General features: G+C 35.8%; 1 protein-coding gene across 1 annotated transcript in view; it reads left to right on the top strand.

Moving 5' to 3' along the window:
• The window catches only part of LOC126418463 (phenoloxidase 1-like), a 29627-nt gene extending 11614 nt beyond the window's left edge, over positions 1 to 18013 (top strand). Inside the window, exons 8-13 of the mRNA XM_050085232.1 lie at positions 1415 to 1579; positions 1725 to 1853; positions 2188 to 2379; positions 8895 to 9030; positions 13643 to 13875; positions 17537 to 18013. Of these exons, the coding sequence (XP_049941189.1) occupies positions 1415 to 1579; positions 1725 to 1853; positions 2188 to 2379; positions 8895 to 9030; positions 13643 to 13875; positions 17537 to 17764 (1083 nt within the window). The 3' untranslated portion in view covers positions 17765 to 18013. The remainder of the gene's footprint in view (positions 1 to 1414; positions 1580 to 1724; positions 1854 to 2187; positions 2380 to 8894; positions 9031 to 13642; positions 13876 to 17536) is intronic.
• The last annotated feature ends 724 nt before the right edge of the window (positions 18014 to 18737 follow it).

Raw genomic sequence — 18737 nt, 5'->3', positions numbered from 1 at the left:
TGATTGTATGCTATTAGACTGAGGTCTCAGCGAATTAATGTATACAAAACAAGAATTTTAGTTATAACATATAAATGGAGGTAAGCTTCAAACTTTTGGATGACCAACAAGCACCTAGAAAGAACAAAACTATGAGCTGCATGTAGTATACACTATTAATTACTTCTAACTAATAATTTTTGGACAACGATTCACTCCCCCCCCCCCCCCCCCCTCCCTTCCTCCCCACCCCTAAATGGACACAGTTTCACTGAAAGCAGTTATATGTATCAATATCACATTGATATTAGATAAACTAACATTAAATAAAAACTGAAAATCCAACAGCTCACATGAAAACATAAACTGACCTTGCTCCCTCCAGTGTGGAAAATATTTATCCAAACACAATATCATGTACACTTTGTAAGAGACCAGAGAGCTCATGTGTCTGACAGCAGTTTGAAAAAAAACTTTTCTTGTTATATACAGTACAGATTAACCACACAAACAATTTAATGAAGACTTTCTAATGTTATTCTTCAACTGAGCTTCAGGTGCCTAGACAGAGTTGCAGATATGTCCATTATTATTTGAGCCCATTATTATTACTGAGCCCTGGTGCAATATGAAGTTTTAATCTCTTGGGAAGGTTTATTTTTAATTTGTATGTTTGAGAGATTAGTCTACTACATGGTTATGAACAAATCTACCTGTAAGGTTGCTGAAGCTTAGAAAAACAATAATATTAAAAACCCTCCACTATAAGTATTCAACATTGGAAAACAATAATGATTAAAAAGTTGAACTGACTATTTAGTTTTTTAGTCAGTTTGGAGCAATGAATTGCCTGATGGATCACCTCACCACTCTATGTTACTGAGGAAAAATTCAGTGTCAGAACTTGGTTGATGATGATAATGTTGATGATGATAATAATAAAAAACTTTACATTATGTACGCTGAGTCTGGAATGTATGATGATTAGCAGACTAAAAAAATTAAAATACATGTTGAAGATGTGGTGGAGTAGTCCACCTTTCACATTGTCACAGGTTTCCATATTGCATAGGTTTCCCTAAAGCCTTTATTTTCACACAACATGGATTTTATATCATAATCCAAATTTCCTGGTGTAACAACAGTGAGTATACAAAATAGAACTCAATAACATGGGAATTGAGTTTCTCCTGATGACATCACTAAGAGAAAATTCTTCCTTTTCTTGCCATATCAGATTTATGCAAGAACTCCAGCTTTCATCTATCTTGTCACACTACAAAGATAAGGTTTTCTAAATACCGACATCTAAATAAATCATATTAAATGTGATTTCAATAGCTTGTGTTAACATCTCCTATTTCCCATTACCTTCCCTTAATTCCTTGCTTGTATTTATTATATACAAAATATAAATTTTCATTTTGATTATTAGGAAAATGGCCAGGAGATGCAACTGACTGAAGACGGTGGCATAGACATTCTTGGTAACATCATGGAGTCAAGTACAATATCCATCAACCGCCGATATTATGGGAACTTGCACAATCTAGGCCACGTTGCTCTCGCTTTGTGCCATGACCCTGATAACAGACATTTGGTGAGTTAGAAAGTATGATTTTTTTTAATATTCAGTATTAACGTTATGTAGTAGTGAATCCATGTTGTTACAGTTGTGAATGTAGCCCACTATCGCCTAGCCTGACACCTTCTGGTAACTGACTTTTCTCATTATAATCTTGCAGGAAACCTTTGGAGTGATGGGAGACTCAGCTACTGCAATGAGAGATCCTGTATTCTATCGATGGCATGCCTTTGTTGATGACGTTTTCCAAGAACACAAAGCAACCCTCCCTCCATACACATTGCAAAAGGTAAGTGCAGACATCTCGAAGAGAGAGTAACTGTTTTCTGCTAATGTATGTAGGGTGAAAATATAATATGTCACATAGAGGCTAAAATTTAAGAATAATGAGGGAATATCCCAGTCTGTTTCAGTTAGTTCCATAATGGATGTTATTTTTGGATCTGAAACTGTTGAAACACAGAAGTGACATGATATGAGAATTAACTGCTTTGCACAAAATAAAAATAGTGGCAAGTTGTAATCTTATTATTATTTATTAAAACTGTTTAAAGTGGAAACAAAATTGCCAATGTCGATACAAAGAATACACTAAATGACACACTGAACTATTTCTTCCACAGCTTCAATTTGATAATGTGAACATAGCAGGTTTCTCAGTACAAACTGATGGGTCAAAAGCTCCAAACCAGCTGGAAACAACATATGATCAAAATGATGTAAATCTTACAAGAGGAATGGACTTTACTCCAAGAGGAAATGTCTTTGCAAGAATAACTCATTTGAACCACAAACCTTTCACATACATAATAAATGTAAGGAAACAGTATATTTTATACTATTGGTAAATAACTGAAATGATTAATTTTTGTTATGATAACACTATATTTAATCAACTGGCAAATATTATTTTTTTTATATCTGAAGCTGATGGCTATTTTTAGCATCACTGATGGCATGATTAATTAACAGTTTCACTTTCACTATCCTGTTTTCTTTGCATGTATGAGGCATAAAGGAAGGAGTGTGAGCACAGAATGTTAACCAGGAAATAGAAAATCTTATATATGCACCAAAAATCATTTGACTGATATATCATTCACATATTTCTACAATTATTTCTGTTATAGTGGATAACTTGATTGCAGCTCAGTCCACACTGATTAATTAAAACACAGTGTTACAGCTACAAGGCCACTGGACTTGATGGGGTGCTCATTACATTTTACATTCAATATGCAAAGACCCCTCTTTGAGAACTATTTTACTGCAGATAACTGGTGCAAAGGAACTTGTCCAATGAAGGTCATTCCAGTCTATGAGTAGGATCACAAGATGCACACTTGGAACTATAGAACTATCCAACAGCCATTAATTTCTTGCAGAGTTATGGAATATGTACTATTCTCACATGTAATGAGATTTCTGGATACCGAACAACTCCTGTGTAGGAATAAACATGATTTCCAGAAGCACAGATCATATGAAACAAAGTTTCTTCTGCTCATTCATGGTAACCAGAAGTTAGTAGTTGGTGGAGTTCAGGGTGGCTCCCAGAAAGCTTTTGATAAAATTGTTGAGGCTTTCATAGTCACTTGTTGGGTTCTGTCTTGGGTTCTTTGGGTAACATTTGTTTGACGATTTTTCCGACAGTTCGCCAGCCCAAGCGGCTAGCATTATCAAAGCTTCACCCTCCATGGCTGGTAGTGACTGGTTCACCACCAATAATGAAGGGTAAATCTTTGACGATGCCAGGCACTTGTGCTGTCAAAATGTCTGAATCATTGTCAAACAAACATCAGCTAAAGAAACTGAGACAGAAGCCAACATCCAATATTTAAAATAAGTGCATACAGAATATCCAAAAAGACATTGGATTAGATTGAAGACTTCCTTGTGGACAGAACTCAATGCATTGTTTTTAACTAAAGGCCATTGCTGTACGTGATTAGATTAGATTTACTTTCATTCCAATTGATCCATAGTAAAGAGGTCCATCAGGATGTAGAACATGTCAGAAAAACAATAATACATGACAAATATTTACAACTCAAACAAATAAGCTAATGTACCGTTCCACAGGTCCCAAGTGGAATGATCGTCATTTTTTTTAATAAACACTATATGAAAGAATAATTTTACAAACACTAATGCACTGAATTTAAAATAAAAAAAGGTTTTTTATTTATAATGTGATAAACATGTAATAGAACTACTATAATACTTATTTACAATGAACACATTACTGCACTGAAATTGTGCAGAAGTTATATACACACTAATCAGTTGGTTCTACTGAGAAATTTGTCAATAGAATAGAATGAGTCGACCACCAATAAATCCTTTAGGCTTCTCTTAAACTGAATTTCATTGGTTGTTAAGCTTTTTATGGCTGCTGGCAAGTTATTGAAAATGTGTGTTCCTCAATAATGCACACCATTTTTTAAAAGAGTAAGAGATTTTAAATCATTGTGAAGATTATTCTTATTTCTAGCATTGATTCCATGAATTGAGCTGTTGGTTTGAAAAAGTGATATATTTTTAATGACAAATTTCATTAAGGAATAAATATATTGCTAAGCAGTAGTTAGTATCCCTAGTTCCCTAAACAGGCTTCTGCAGGATGTTCTTGAGCTCATACCACATATAAATATCACTGCACGTTTTTGTGCCTGGAAAACTTTAGCTTGGCTTGATGAAGTGCGCCAAAAACTAATGACATTATGGAATGAAAGTAAGCATAGCATGCCAGCTTTTTCATTTTTATATCCCCTATGTCTGACACGATTCGCATTGCAAATAGAGATTTGTTAAGACGCTTCAGCAGTTCTGTGGTGTGGTCCTCCCAGTTGAATTTATTATCAAACTGTAACCCCAAGAATTTAACACTGTCCACTACTTCTATCTGCTTATCATCGTATGTTAGGCATATATATTAGGTGGGACACCCCTTACAAGTTCTGACCTGCATGTAGTGTGTTTTTTCAAAGCTTAGTGACAAAGATTGTCTAGGAACCAGTGATTAATGTCCACAAATATTTTATTAGCCTATCTTTCTAAGACTGCACTTGATTTGCTATTTATTGCAATGTTTGTATCATTCAGCAAACAAAACGAACTTGGCATCTGGTAATGTTACTGATGAAAGGTCACTGATATACACAAGAAAAAGTAAGAGCCCTAAAATGGAACCTTGTGGGACCCCACATGTAATTAGTTACCAGATGCTATTTCTTTACCACTCTTCTTAAACAGTGGCTTAACTTCAGCATATTTCAACCATTCAGGAAATATTCCACTGATAAACGACTGGTTACACAGATAGCTTAATATGTTACTTAACTCAGAATCACATTCTTTAATTAACTTTGTTGATATTTCATCATACCCACTAGATGTTTTTGATTTTAAAGATTTTGTGATGGACATTATTTCTGCTGGGGTAGTGAGGGTCAAATTCATATTATGGAAGTTACCTGAAATTTCTGGACTAAGGTATTCCATAGCAGCACCTGCAGAACCTGACAACCCCATCTTTGCAGTTATAAAATGCTTGTTAAAAAGTTCTGCGACACTATACACATCTGTCACCAATGTGTCTTAATGCTATTTGTCCCTCTTCATGTCTGGTTCTACTGGTCTCCTCCTTCACTATACCCCATATTGTCTTTATTTTGTTTTCTGATATGACTATCTTTTCCTTGTAATATATTTGCTTTGATGTCCATATTACAGTCTTTAATATTTTGCAGTATTTCTTGTAATGTGCTATAGCATCAACATCAGAACTGTTTTGGATTGACAGATACAGTTTTCTTTTTGTTTTACAAGATACCCCTATTCCTTGAGTAATCCATGGCTTCTTTGTAGACTTTGCTCTAACCTTGTTTAGTTTTGGGGGGAATAAGGTAAGAACTTTATTAGTAAAAGTGTTATATTTTTCATTCATGCCATGAGCACTGTAAACATCAGTCCAGTAAATGTCTCTGAGGAGTGTCCTAAAATAATCAATTTTTGGCTTATTGATTACCCTCTTGAGTTCAGATTTAACAGATTTTATATCCTGGTCAGTATTAACATTTAACAGAAGGAACTGAACGTCATGGTCTGAGAGGCCATTGACTATTGGTTTTGTAATATAATTTTGTTCATTGGACTTTTCTATAAAGATATTATCAATGGCTGTTTGTGAGCAATTGGCTACCCTAGTGGGGAACTTTACAGTGGGAATTAAGTTGAATGATAGTGTTACTAACTCAAATAAGTTCTTATTGGGAGAGTCTTTAAGGAAATCTACATTGAAATCACCAGCAACCACTATTTCTTTGTTTTTGGTTGTTAAATGGGCCAGTACAGCTTCAAGGTGGTTTACGAACAGATTAAAGTTACCTGCACGTGCTCGATATACACTTAATATTACGAAGGATTTTTTGTGAAATTCAACTTCTGTTGCACGTGCTTCCATATGCTGTTCTAGGCAAAATTTTTGAATGTCTAGGTTCTTAAATTTGTGGCAGTTCCTGATGAATGTGGCAACTCCTCCTTTCTCCATTTCTGCTCTACAAAAGTGAGATGCTAACCTAAAACCTGTAACACTTAAAAGCTCTACACCAGTGGTCACATGATGTTCAGAGAGGCAGATTATGTCAGCTGGGTTTGAAGACTCTAATTCATCTGTGCAGATAATTAATTCATTCATTTTATTTCTCAGTCCTCAAATATTTTGATGCAACGAAGATAGCTGACATTTCACACTGACTGAGTTAAAATTGGGTAGAGTTGAAATATCTGCTGACTGTTGAAAATTCTTAACCAATAGCTGTTTATGCTGATGTAATAAGCTAGATTTATGTTTTTTGGTTTCTTTCTCAAACTGAAGGTTTGTCTCAGTTCTAACCTCTCTTGAAATTTGTTTTCTTTCTGTCCTCCCTACCCTAAAAAAGGGTCTTTTCTGTACCCTGTAACCACTGGTATTTTATCACTCATGACAGTGCCTCCCCCCTTTAACTTTCCTGCTATTTTCCCAGCCAGTTTACCCTTCCCTTCCCTATTGAGGTGAAGGCCATGCCTAATATGATCCCACCTATTGAGAGAATCAATAGGAACCATGCCAATGTGTGACCCTGCACCCAACATAAGCAGCCGTTCCAACTCCAAATTAACTCTCTTGACAGAAGAGTTCAAATGAGGTCGGTCATGGCGCCCAAGAACAGATACAAACTCAACACTAGTATGCTTCGATGCTGATCCAATCTTTGCCAGGTCACAACCTATATTGTACCCAGGCTCTCTGTCAATACTATTAACTGCCCCAGCCACTATAACCATGGTATCTTCCTTAGTGAAATCTTTGCAAAGTGATCCTAAATCCTCTGTCACCTGCTCAGACCAGCACTAGGTTTTAAAAAAAATTGGTGACCTGCTATTCTGATCCTAGTTCATCCTGCAAAAGTTGGCCAACACCTCTTCCATGGGAGCTACCTAACAACAACACTTTCTTTCTCTTTACTAATTTCCCTACATTCTTACTTTTCAATTTGCTGCTGAAAGTTTGTTGTGCCCTGTCTACACCTGCAACTGCTTGAGGTTCGCCAGCTTCTAACTGAAGCAACAGGTCAAATCTATTTTCCACATTCATCACAAAGCTGTCAAATTCTAGGCCTGTTCCTCCTGTTGCCTGTTGCCACTTCCCACGTCTCTTTACCCTTCTCCCTCCTTAACCTGTCAAGATCTCCCCTGTCCTTGCCTAACTCAGCCTGAAGGGCAGCAATTTTCCCCTCCTGTTCTAGTATCTTCCTATCTCTACTACATATCCTACAAAACTACTGATGAGTCTCATTTACTTCCCCTATTCCCGCGCCACTACAGTCACCCACATGGAAAAAACTACAGCATCCAACACACCAAAGCCCCAACCTAACAATTCTACGGCAAGTCAAGCACTTTTCACTCATGATAAACATAATAGTTTATGAAGAATGAGTCAGTTAAATTACAGATAAACACGAAAATATGTTTTCACAAATTTGGCCTTTATGCAACTATGTGTAAACAAAAACAACAGTGCAGAGTTTCTGAAACAACAACTTAAACTTTACGCTACTTTCTGGAAATGTGAGTTAAATAATGAAGAGGTACGCTACAGTTAAATTGCTGGAGAGAGCAAAGAACAACAAAATGAAATTCTATAGATTTGCGGTGGCAAAACGTAAACAGAAAATATGACTGTATGGTCTTTTTGCATTTTCTGCTATATTATGTAAAGAAAAATAAAACCTTTAACTTAAAAGGCACACTAATACACCTATTTAACATGTAATCAGTACTAAACTATATGGTTTTATAATCTAAAATGACTTATCTCTATGAGAACACCAAAACTTGCACTATTCGCCTGGCTGCAGGGCTGTGGGGCTGCCTACATAAATGACATAGCGGATGAAGTCTGTAACTTTATGAGGCTTTTCTTAGATTGCACAGTTGTGCACCTGGAAGTAAGTCTGTTGGAAACTTGATACAATATTCAGAGATAAGGTCATCAGTGCCCAGTGCAAAGAGTGCAACTGACTCCAAACTTAACTGGAATATAATCCACATAAATATAAAATTATATTCAACATTGCTTGAGTAGATGATCAGTGATGAATTGCTTGAATCAGTTACTACTTTCAAATATCTAGGAGCTTCCATCTGCAATGATTTTAAGGTGACATCACATAAATTTAATCAGATTTATTGCAAGAATTGTAAGAAAGTGTAATTTACACATAAACTTATTTGACCATTTTTTAAGTATTGTTCATCACTCTACGACACTTACTATGTAGGATAAATGAGAGTACTAGAAAAGATCACAGAGGAGCTGCATGATCGACCATGTATTTGTTAAGTCGAAGTGAGAGTGTTATAGAAATGTTCAACAAATCACAGTGGGAGCCATAAGAAGGGGAATGTTCTGGATTATGGAAAGCGCAACTCAGAAAATTCCGAGTCCACATTAACAAATGAGTCATGAAACACATTACTTCCTCCAAAATGTACCTTTGGTAATGACAACAACACCAAAATTAAAGAAACTTGGTGCCATACTGAAGGGCTCTGGCTGTCTTTCATCCCATGCATCATCTGCAAATAAATAAAGTAGGAGAGAAAATGAGACTGTTACTATATGTACCCCCCACTTCACCACTGTGGAGCACAAATGTAGATTTAGGTTTAAAACTACATTTGAGTTGCATGTGTTCTTTTTTTCATATTTTTCTTGTATTTTAATGATGTGATCGGTAATCAACTAGAACATTAAAGCTGCATATGTGTACATTCTTTTCAGGTCAATAACAAAGGTCCTCAACGATTAGGAACAGTGAGAATATTTTTGGCACCCAAATTTGATGAACGAGGCATTACTCTCTTGCTGAGAGATCAAAGACTCCTTTTCATTGAGCTTGATCGTTTCACAACAAACTGTAAGTAGCTGCTTTGGTTTTTAGTATAACTTCCTGATCTTAAACATTTATAAATGGAAAAATTGCAAAATAAAGATAAAAAAGATAAATTAGTCTTCTAATTATAAGAAAAACAGACAAACTGGGTTTCACAGAAACACTAGCCATCTCAACCATGTTTCCTTCACCTGGCAAAACAAAGGGGAGGTCTGGAGAAGATGAGGTTACACAAGGATTAAGTAGGACATAGTTGGATGGACAAAACTTTGCCATAAGCAACCATCTGAAACCAGTTAACTTGGTGTGGCATGGATAAGAGGTTAGAGGTTGGAGCCTTTAAGTTATTCATCAATAAGTTAAAGAATACGCATTCTATTTGAGTGTAAAGTGGAAGATGGAGTTGGAAATGTTTTTGATAACTTATCAGAAAATTTAAAAATAAAAGATTATTCTTCTTGTCCATTAACAAAATTTAGCTCCTCAGGTAAATATAAAAATAAGGAAGTTTACTGTTATACAAAATAATTGGTACAAATTAGAGAAAACATGCTAATATTGTATCAAATATACAAAAGTGATGATAACTGAAGACTGAGCAAAGGAATTTGTTACAATACTTACTTTAGAAGTGAAAAGTATTACAATACTGAGCTCTTACTAATACTAAGCTGTTATGGCAATGTTCTCGAAAATATTTGAATCACTCATTTACTTTCATTTAAGTAATATATTTGGAAAATATGACTTCCTCTGCAGCAATCAATATGGATTTCAGGCAGGTAGAACTATCAGTGCAGCTCTTCTGGAAACTGGCAGTCAGACTTTAACTGCTTTTGAAAATAACAAGATGGTGCCACTTTACTATGAGAATTGGTAGAATACTAGGGAAGAGCAATTAGTCTCCAAAAGAGAGCACACACAAAATACGCATGTGACCCATCCTGGAATATTGTTCAAGTTTGTGGGATCCATACCAAACAGAACTAATGTGACACTGAAGGGATACAAAGAAGGACAGGATGAATAGACACAGGTTTTTTCGGCCCATGGGTGTCACAAATATGCTGAAAGAACGTAATTGGTAGATGCTTGAAGATAGATGCAAACTATCCAGCGAAAACCTACTTAGAACGTTTCTATAACCAACATTAAGTGATGAATCTAGGAATATCTTACTACTCCCTATGTATCACTCCTTTTGAGACCACAAAGACGATATTACAACTATTTGTAGCATACACAGAGGCTTGTAAGCAATAATCCTTCCCATGCTCCATAAGTGGATGGAGAAGGAGAAAGCTGTAATAACTGCTATAATGAGACATACCCTGTTCACAGTGATTTGGAAAGAACAGTTGTAAATGTAGCTCTAAGTAAAGCATATGACAGCATTACTTTTAACATATTACTAACAAAATTATAGCATTATGATGTACACAGATTTACATTAGCAATATGCTACTTGAACAACAAAAGAAAGTTTGTCTCACTTATAAACAGATAACCTACCTTAGTGAAAAATTGATACTGGTGTTCCATAGGGCTCTGTCCTTTGACCCTTTCTTTTTTATTTTAGCTAGCTTCTATTTAGGCAGTCTAAGAAAATAGAAAATAAATAAATCAAACATTTAGGAACACATAGTGAACCAAACTCAGTTGGGAAGAATATATCAACCAAGTTCGCAAAAAGATCTCATAGGTTGCGCACCTCGTGTGGAAACCGAGAGATGTGGTTAATAGTAATTAGTGCCATACGAAATACATAGTGCTCTTTCCTTCACATATCTAATTTGGCTTACTCATATGGGTTCATTCCTCTCATATCTGTAACATTTTAAAAATAAAACAAAAAATTGTCAGAAAATCTGCAACGCTGGTCCAATGGGGTAATGCTTCCCTCTTTCTACCAGGTTTAGAATAGTAACAGTTTTTTTTGTGTGTGTGTGTGTGTGTACGGGAACAATGTTAAAGAACATGCTGGCATGAAATAAAATTCACAAACTCAATGTGAGCTATAAGGCAAACATTGATGTCCCAAGGCACGGGTAGCAAGAACAGTAAACTCTCACAAAGTCAATGGCCTCAAAATTTTTAATAAATTTCTCCTCTCTCTGTGATACACACAAATTAAAAAATAAAAGTATATTTATATAACTGGCTTAAAGAACCCAATTTATAATATAAAAAACTTCTATGATGTGGAAAATATTGATTTTTTATTTAATATTGTGGCTGTACTCATTCAATTGGCATGAACAATGTTGATTTTTTAGTATTTAATATTGTAGCTGTACCCTTTGAGTTGACTGCACTACTGATATCTACATATGATGAAGTCCCATGTAAAATGATCAATGACAAATAAATGAAGGTTTAAAGATTAAATCTGTAAAGAGGGAAATCCAGAATGAAATGACAACAAACAAGATATAAAATCTAAAAAAGCTGAAAGTTATAGTGAGCATCCAACGGATCAGGTAATGGAAGGACAGACTGGGGATTGAAAACTAGATGCAAGAATGGTGTACAATGAGAGACAAAAAGTAAAAGACAAGGATGCACATAGGAAAGGTCACAGGAACTAAAAGAGAAGCTGAAAAATATAAAATAGAGTAAAAAATTGAAACTAAATGGATGTAAAGGGCATGGTAGTTAAAAGCAGAAACAAGAGATAGGGAATAAAAATTAGGAAAAAGTGCAATAAGAGACATTAATGTAAGATGAGGACTGTAGTAATCAAACATATGCTGAAAAGTCAGTTTCTAATTAAAAAAAAAATCTCAGAACCAAATGTTTTTGTCAAAAGAATTCAAACTGCCTATGTGATAAAGTGAACCAGAAATCATTGGCTTTCTTTCACAAAGCATGTCCAGCAACAGAATATTCTATTATCTGCCATCTCTGTCACTTATAACTGTTCATAGTTTCAAATGAAAATACTCTTGCTGTTTATGATATTTCCTGTTGTAGTATTTCACAGTTTCTTTTGTGATCTAGAATCCTAGATGATTCTACCAGTTAATTCATGTTTAGTTCTGTCTACTTTATATCTTTCTTTGTTATTTATAAACATTGTTAAATTTGGAACTATTTTACATCATCTTTGTTTTTATGGTATTAGAGTTCTCAATTGTTAGATCTGAGTTCCTCCTGGTGTATACAATTTTCAAACAACTTACAGGAATTCAGCCAGGTAGTATTAACAGTGCTGCCGATATTTCGGTCTTGGTTTGTGTAAGGTGGGTGTATATCTCATTCCTTGTAGCTGTGGCATGGCATATATTGGTCAAACAATCAGGACTGTGGAGGAGTGATGTACTGGGCTTAAATGGCACATAATTCCAGCAGCCAAGTAGATCTGCTATTGCCAATCATTGCTCGGATACTGATCACCCTATGTTATACAACAACATCGACATATTGGCATGCACGTCCAGCTATTGGGACAGTGTTATTAAGGAGGCATTTGAGATTAAATTAGTGAGCAACCTTGTTAAGAGGGATAGAGGTTTTTGTTTATACTCTGTTTGAAATCCTGCTCTCTTCCTTGTCAAAAAAACGTCAATGTTACCTCACCTGCTAGTTCGTAGTCTCACTATCAATATCTATGACTTTGGTTGTCTTTGGTGGTACTGGTGTTCAGTGTGTGTGTTAGCTTTCCTGCATTAGTCTGAGAACCGAGGTTTTAAATTTGTCTGTACATCACCTGTCCATTGCAGTTTGCCTCGAAAATGGCGGGATGTGCTCCTGCCGAAATATTGGCAGTCACTGTTAATACTACTTGGCTGAATTCCCATAAGTTGTTTGAAAATTTTCAATTGTTGGTTTACATTGTTGAAATACACAATCAAATTTATCCTATGAGGAATGTTAAAACAATCTTGCAATCAGGCTTTCTTGCAATTTCTATAAATGCACTTTCTTTTATAAAACTACAAAAACTCTATGCAAAAAGCTTCCCTAATTAAGGGCACTCAACAATAAACAGAATGTTGTTTAAAAGTGTAATATTTTACACTAAGTTGACAGACTGTCCTTAAATTAGTCTCATGTGATGTTTTGTCCAAGTATATTTATAGAACTTTACAGCAACATGCTTCTTAATCATTATTTCATCAGTGACTGAGTGTAGTGCCTGTGTGATAGGGCTGTGAAGATAGCGAACTGCACCACAACACCCTTAAACACTTATCACTCGAGATATTGATTATTCTTTGTGCTTTGATGCCACTGACAACAAATATTGTTGGAATGAATATTGAACTACAGTAATTTCACATTGCAGTATTTGATTGGCCATCTAAAATTACACTTTGAACAACATTTTGTTTTTAATTATAGAAATGACATCTTCTGTTGGTAATAGTAGTCATATGAAAGAGCCACAGAGCAGTATTTGTGTAGATATACTCTGCCTGTACAAAAAGATCAAGCAACACATCACAAAAGTGCAACTGAAAATGTCTTTAAAAACACCTGAGAAAAGGCACCTTATGGTTTTTGGGAAAAATAGCTGAGGCATTATGGACTTTCTGTAACATTGACATATTTTTATCTTTTTTTTCCTTAAGGCTCATTGAAATGTTATAGAAAAGTTATGAACATATCCTACAAGAAGACTTATTGTTTTCAGTGAAAAGTGGAAATAATACAATCAGGCGGAAATCAACGGAGTCATCTGTGACCATTCCCTTTGAGCAAACTTTCCGTGATCTCACAACAAACCGGCCAACAGACAGTGAAGGTTTGTCCAGGTTTAACTATTGTGGTTGTGGCTGGCCTCAGCACATGCTCATCCCTAAGGGGACGCCTGAAGGATTCCCTTGTGAACTTTTTGTCATGATCTCAAACTATAATGATGATAAGGTAAGTAATAAAAGAGCTTTTGTTGTCATGTTTATCCTTGAAATAATTTCAGTCATAAACATAAAGATTGAAATGAGCTAGGTACTGTATGATGAGTTTTTTTACCTATTTTTTGTGCCTAATGCCATTTTCAGCAAATTAGAGTACAGAGAATTGATATTTTAAGTGCAGGGTTTCATTTCCTTCAAATTTTAGAAAATCTTTCATTCCTTCACATCCCATCCCATAATGATGGAAAGCCAGTAAAGTGAGTTAATTAAGAGTGAGAGTTAGCTATTATATGTTGTTTGTATTGGTTACATTAACTAGCAACTGTTGATACTGCTTGCATAGTTATGTGCTATCAGTCAAGAATATTCTCTTATTTTATTTAAAGTAAACTGGCTGCAAACAAACAGATTCTCTTCTGGAGTATTGCAGCATGTTATGGAGTCCTTACTAGATGGGAATGATGGAGAACATTAAAAAAAAGTTCAAAGCAGGGCAACTCTTTTTGGATCACTGCAAAATAGGGGAGAGAGTGTCACAGATATTTTCATTGTGGTGAGATCTTTTCATGAAGTTTCAATCACCAATTTTCTCCCTTGAATGCAAAAATATTTTGTTGATTCCCACCTATGTAAAGAGATATGACCATTGTCATAAAATAAGAAAAATCAGAGCTTGCACAGAAAAATTTACATGATCATTTTTCCCATGTTGTACTTGAGAGGGACTGGTAAAGAAATAGTCTGAAAGTGGTTCTATGAAACTTCTAACAAGCACTTAACTGTGAATTGCACAGTAGTGATGTAGATGTAAACATAATGCAAATGTACACTATCTGATCAAAAGTCTCCGGACACCCCAATGTAATACGGAACTGACCACTAGGTGTCATAAGAGATGGGTTCACCAGTATACAAGGAGTCAAGGAGTATTGTGTTGTCAGCAGAATGAGTCGGTCAGGAGAGGTCAGTGACTTCGAACGTGGACTAGCCATTGGACGTCACTTAGTAACAAAACCATGAGGGCATTTCGACCCTTCTAAAGTTGCCCAAGTCAACTGGTAGAGATGTGAGTGTGAAGTGGAAGTAAGAAAGGAAGATTAGGGTTTAATGTCATGCCTGTGTGAAGTGGAAAAGCAGTGGTACAGCCACACCTAAACCAAGACCAGGCAGACCTCATGTACTGACAGACTCAGACCGTCGAGCATTGCAGAGGGTGGCTGTAAAAAATCAGATGAAATCAGTGAAAGGAATCACCTTGGAGTTCCAAAGTGCTACCAGCAGTCTAGCTAGCACAGGGACTATGTATTGGGAGTTAGAAAGAATGGCCATGCAGCTCTTCATAAGCTATACATTTCAGTCATCACTGCTAAGCATTACTCGAGGTGCTGTTAAGAGTGATGCCACTGGATAGTGGACGATTGGAAACAAGTGATTTTGTGAGCTGAATTGTGCTACACCCTGTGGCAATCCAGTGGAAAGATTTGGGTGGGACAAATGCCTAGAGGACATTATCTGATGTCAAGTGTAGGGTCAATGGTGAAGTATAAAGGAGATAGTTTTGCAGCATAGCGGTACTTTTCATGGTTGGGGGTGGTTCTCTTATTACACTTTAAAAAATGCTAAATGTAGCATGACAAAGCATGTTGTCATAAAGTAGCATCTGGGTTGGCATTTCTCCACAGACATTCAGACATCTCACTGAAAGTGTCCCCAGCAAAGTTCAAGACGTCAGGAAGGCAAGGGCTGGACATGCCACTTATCAATGTCCACTAATAGATATCCGGATGCTTTTGGTCAGGTGTTGTATACAAGTATTACTGTTCTGAGAACAGTTGCTGCTTTTTTAGTAACAATATTCAGTTACTGTCCATTTTATGAGTACCCTTATGAGTGTATCATTGTAGTGTAACAATGGAGGTCCCATTTGATATTATTTTCTACAATGCTTACAGAGATTAGCTATCAAAAATATGTTCAGACAGTTTACAGGTGTGGTGGATGGTAAGAAAAGTTTTTAATGTACATCTCAATTTTTGTTGACTTCCTGCCTTAGCTTTAGGCACCCATTCAAAATTTTTTTAGGCACTCATTCAAAATTTTTGTCAAAATACAAAACTCTGTTAGGATTCATAGATGTGATTGAAACACCTATGTGGCAATTATTTTTATAATTATATGATGCCTGTGTACATTACTGTACACCTGAATCTGCCTTTTATTATTAGCCACAAATGCTATTAAAGAGTGGATATAGTGGCACATAAATAAAACTGAGATCTTCGATAAGTTGAGATCTTCTATAAGTATGTTTATTAATCAAATCTACATAATGCTTTAATTTATTGCTTTTTTGTGAAGGGAGAATAATAAAAGCAGAAAACTGGTAAAATCAAGTTCATCTTAAAAAAAGTGTAAGGCAATGATGCACCTTACCAAACTTTTTTGTTGAACAGAAGGAATAAATGTGCAACTTAATCAGGCACTTTATTAAGATACACAAATGAATACGAGTTTCTGATCAAAGATAAGGAAGAGTTAAAAGAAACACTGACTGGAATGGATAAGCAACTTAAAATAGCATATGATTAAGGATAAGTGAAATAAAGGCAGAAAATATGAATCAATTAGTTGGCTGTCCCATTGATCATTTGCACAATATGTTGTAACTTTGTGGTGCAGATCAGTAATGAGAAAAAATAGTCCCTTGCTAATATGAAACTGGGAAGAACAGAGTACAATAAATAGCAAAAAAGCTACATAGGAAGAAAGAGCACACAATATGTCCAAAGCTGGTAGGCCCAGATACGGACTGGGGCAGATGAAGGCTCTCTACAAAATGGGTTTGCTAGTATCAAATACTGGCACAGCATCAGGGAAAACTTTTCTGGAACTCTGCCTCTAAAGCACCCCTTTGTACATAACTGATGCATGAATTGTGAAAAAAAGGGTATAAAAATTAAGTCAATAGATACAGTGCAGTATGAAGTGGTACTAGAAAGACTAGGCAAGATGTAAAGTCTGCAGAAAAATCATTATATGAATGGAGAGGTTAGTGAGACATTTGCTAAGGCTTACAAGTATAGTGAACTTGCCATCAAGGAGAGATCAAAAGATTGAGGAAAAAAGGAGGGGGCATACAACTTTTAGAATATGTAAATACAGTGCTGAAAGCATCCAGCATGGTATAATATATGCAGAGATGAATAGATTGGCACAGGTGGCAGAAGAAAGAGGAATGGGCAGCACAGTAGCTCAAAGACTGATGATTATTAACAAAATGCATGTCATTATGCTCTGTACCAGGTTAAATAAGAATAGAGGAACAAATTCCTCAAGATACATGTTGCTGCCCAATGTTTCTAACTGTACCTCTCTCCCTGAAGTTGTTACAGAGTAAAGTTTTATCTGATCAAAAATAACAATCAATGTACACATTATGATGATGTATCATAACACACACACACACACACACACTTTCATTAATTTTAACATATGCTTTGCATGTAGTAAATCTAGCATTCTAACAGGCATTTAGATAGTAAATACTTTATGTATTAGCAAACATTCCTTCCTTTTGATGACTGCATTCATTACCATAAGGAATGTCATACTCTATTGACTTCACTGCTTTCTCTTCACAATATGACAATAAATAAAATTTTGCTTTTCAGGTTGACCAATCAGTAGATGCAGAAACTTGTGATGATGCCTCAAGTTATTGTGGCATACGTAACAAGAAGTATCCTGACAAAAGGGCCATGGGTTTCCCATTTGACAGACCACCTAGACAAGGTGCCAATACTCTGGCTGACTTCCGCAGAAACTTGCCTAATATGAGTGTTATTGATGTGAAAATACGTTTCACACCACCTGCCACCAATCCAAATATTGTTGACTGATTTTATGAGACAAATAAATGGTCTTCTTTTTCTTTTATCTGAAATGAAATAATGTGAACAGGAGGAACTTGAACTCAAGAGAAAGACTTCAGCCATTTAATAGATTGTGTTGTCCTGCAGAATGGCATAGCAATTTAAAAAAAGGCCGCCTGTTGGATTTATGATGATGACTAGCAATGGACATGGCAAATGAGTTGTATGTACAAGTGTATTATAAACTTGATATAAATAAAAGACTTAGCTCAGAAATATCTGTTCTCTTTGATGTTCAAACAACTATACTGTAAGAAAAGAAACAATTTATTAAAATATTGAACTTTTACAGACACAGTAAATTAAGCCTAAGCATCAGTGGTTCCACGTGTGCCAACCAGCATGGATACAGAAAACAATGACCATTTGAAATCCAACTCTCACTTTTCTCACATGACATACTGAACACTCTGGATCAAGGGAATCGGGTAGATGCAGTATTTCTTAATTCTGAAAAGCATTTGACTGGCTACCACACATGCACTTATTGACAAAAGTATGGAAATATGGGTATCAAGTGAAATTTGTGACTGGTTGAGGACTTTTTGGTAGGGAGCACGCAGCATGTTTTCTTGGATGGAGAGTCATTGTCAGATGTAGAAGTAACTTCAGGTATGTCCCAGGGAAGTGTGCTGGGACCATTGCTGTTCATGTTGTATATTAATGACATTGCAGACAATATTAATAGCAATCTCGGAGTTTCTGCAGATGATGAGTTACCAATGATGAAGTTCTGCCTGAAAAAAGCTGTATAAATATTCAGTGAGCTCTTGATAAGATTTTAAAGTTGTGCAAAGATTGGCAACATGCTTTAAATGTTCAGAAATGTAAAACTGTGCACAACATCAATGGGTCACTGTTAGCATCAGCCATCTCATACAAATACCTGGGTGTAACACTTAGTAGGAGACCACTAGTGCTCCTGGGGATTAATAGGGAA

This window comes from Schistocerca serialis, chromosome 9, assembly GCF_023864345.2.
Source record: "Schistocerca serialis cubense isolate TAMUIC-IGC-003099 chromosome 9, iqSchSeri2.2, whole genome shotgun sequence".
Classification (NCBI taxonomy): Eukaryota; Metazoa; Arthropoda; class Insecta; order Orthoptera; family Acrididae; genus Schistocerca; species Schistocerca serialis.
This window is presented reverse-complemented; position numbering and strand designations above follow the sequence as displayed.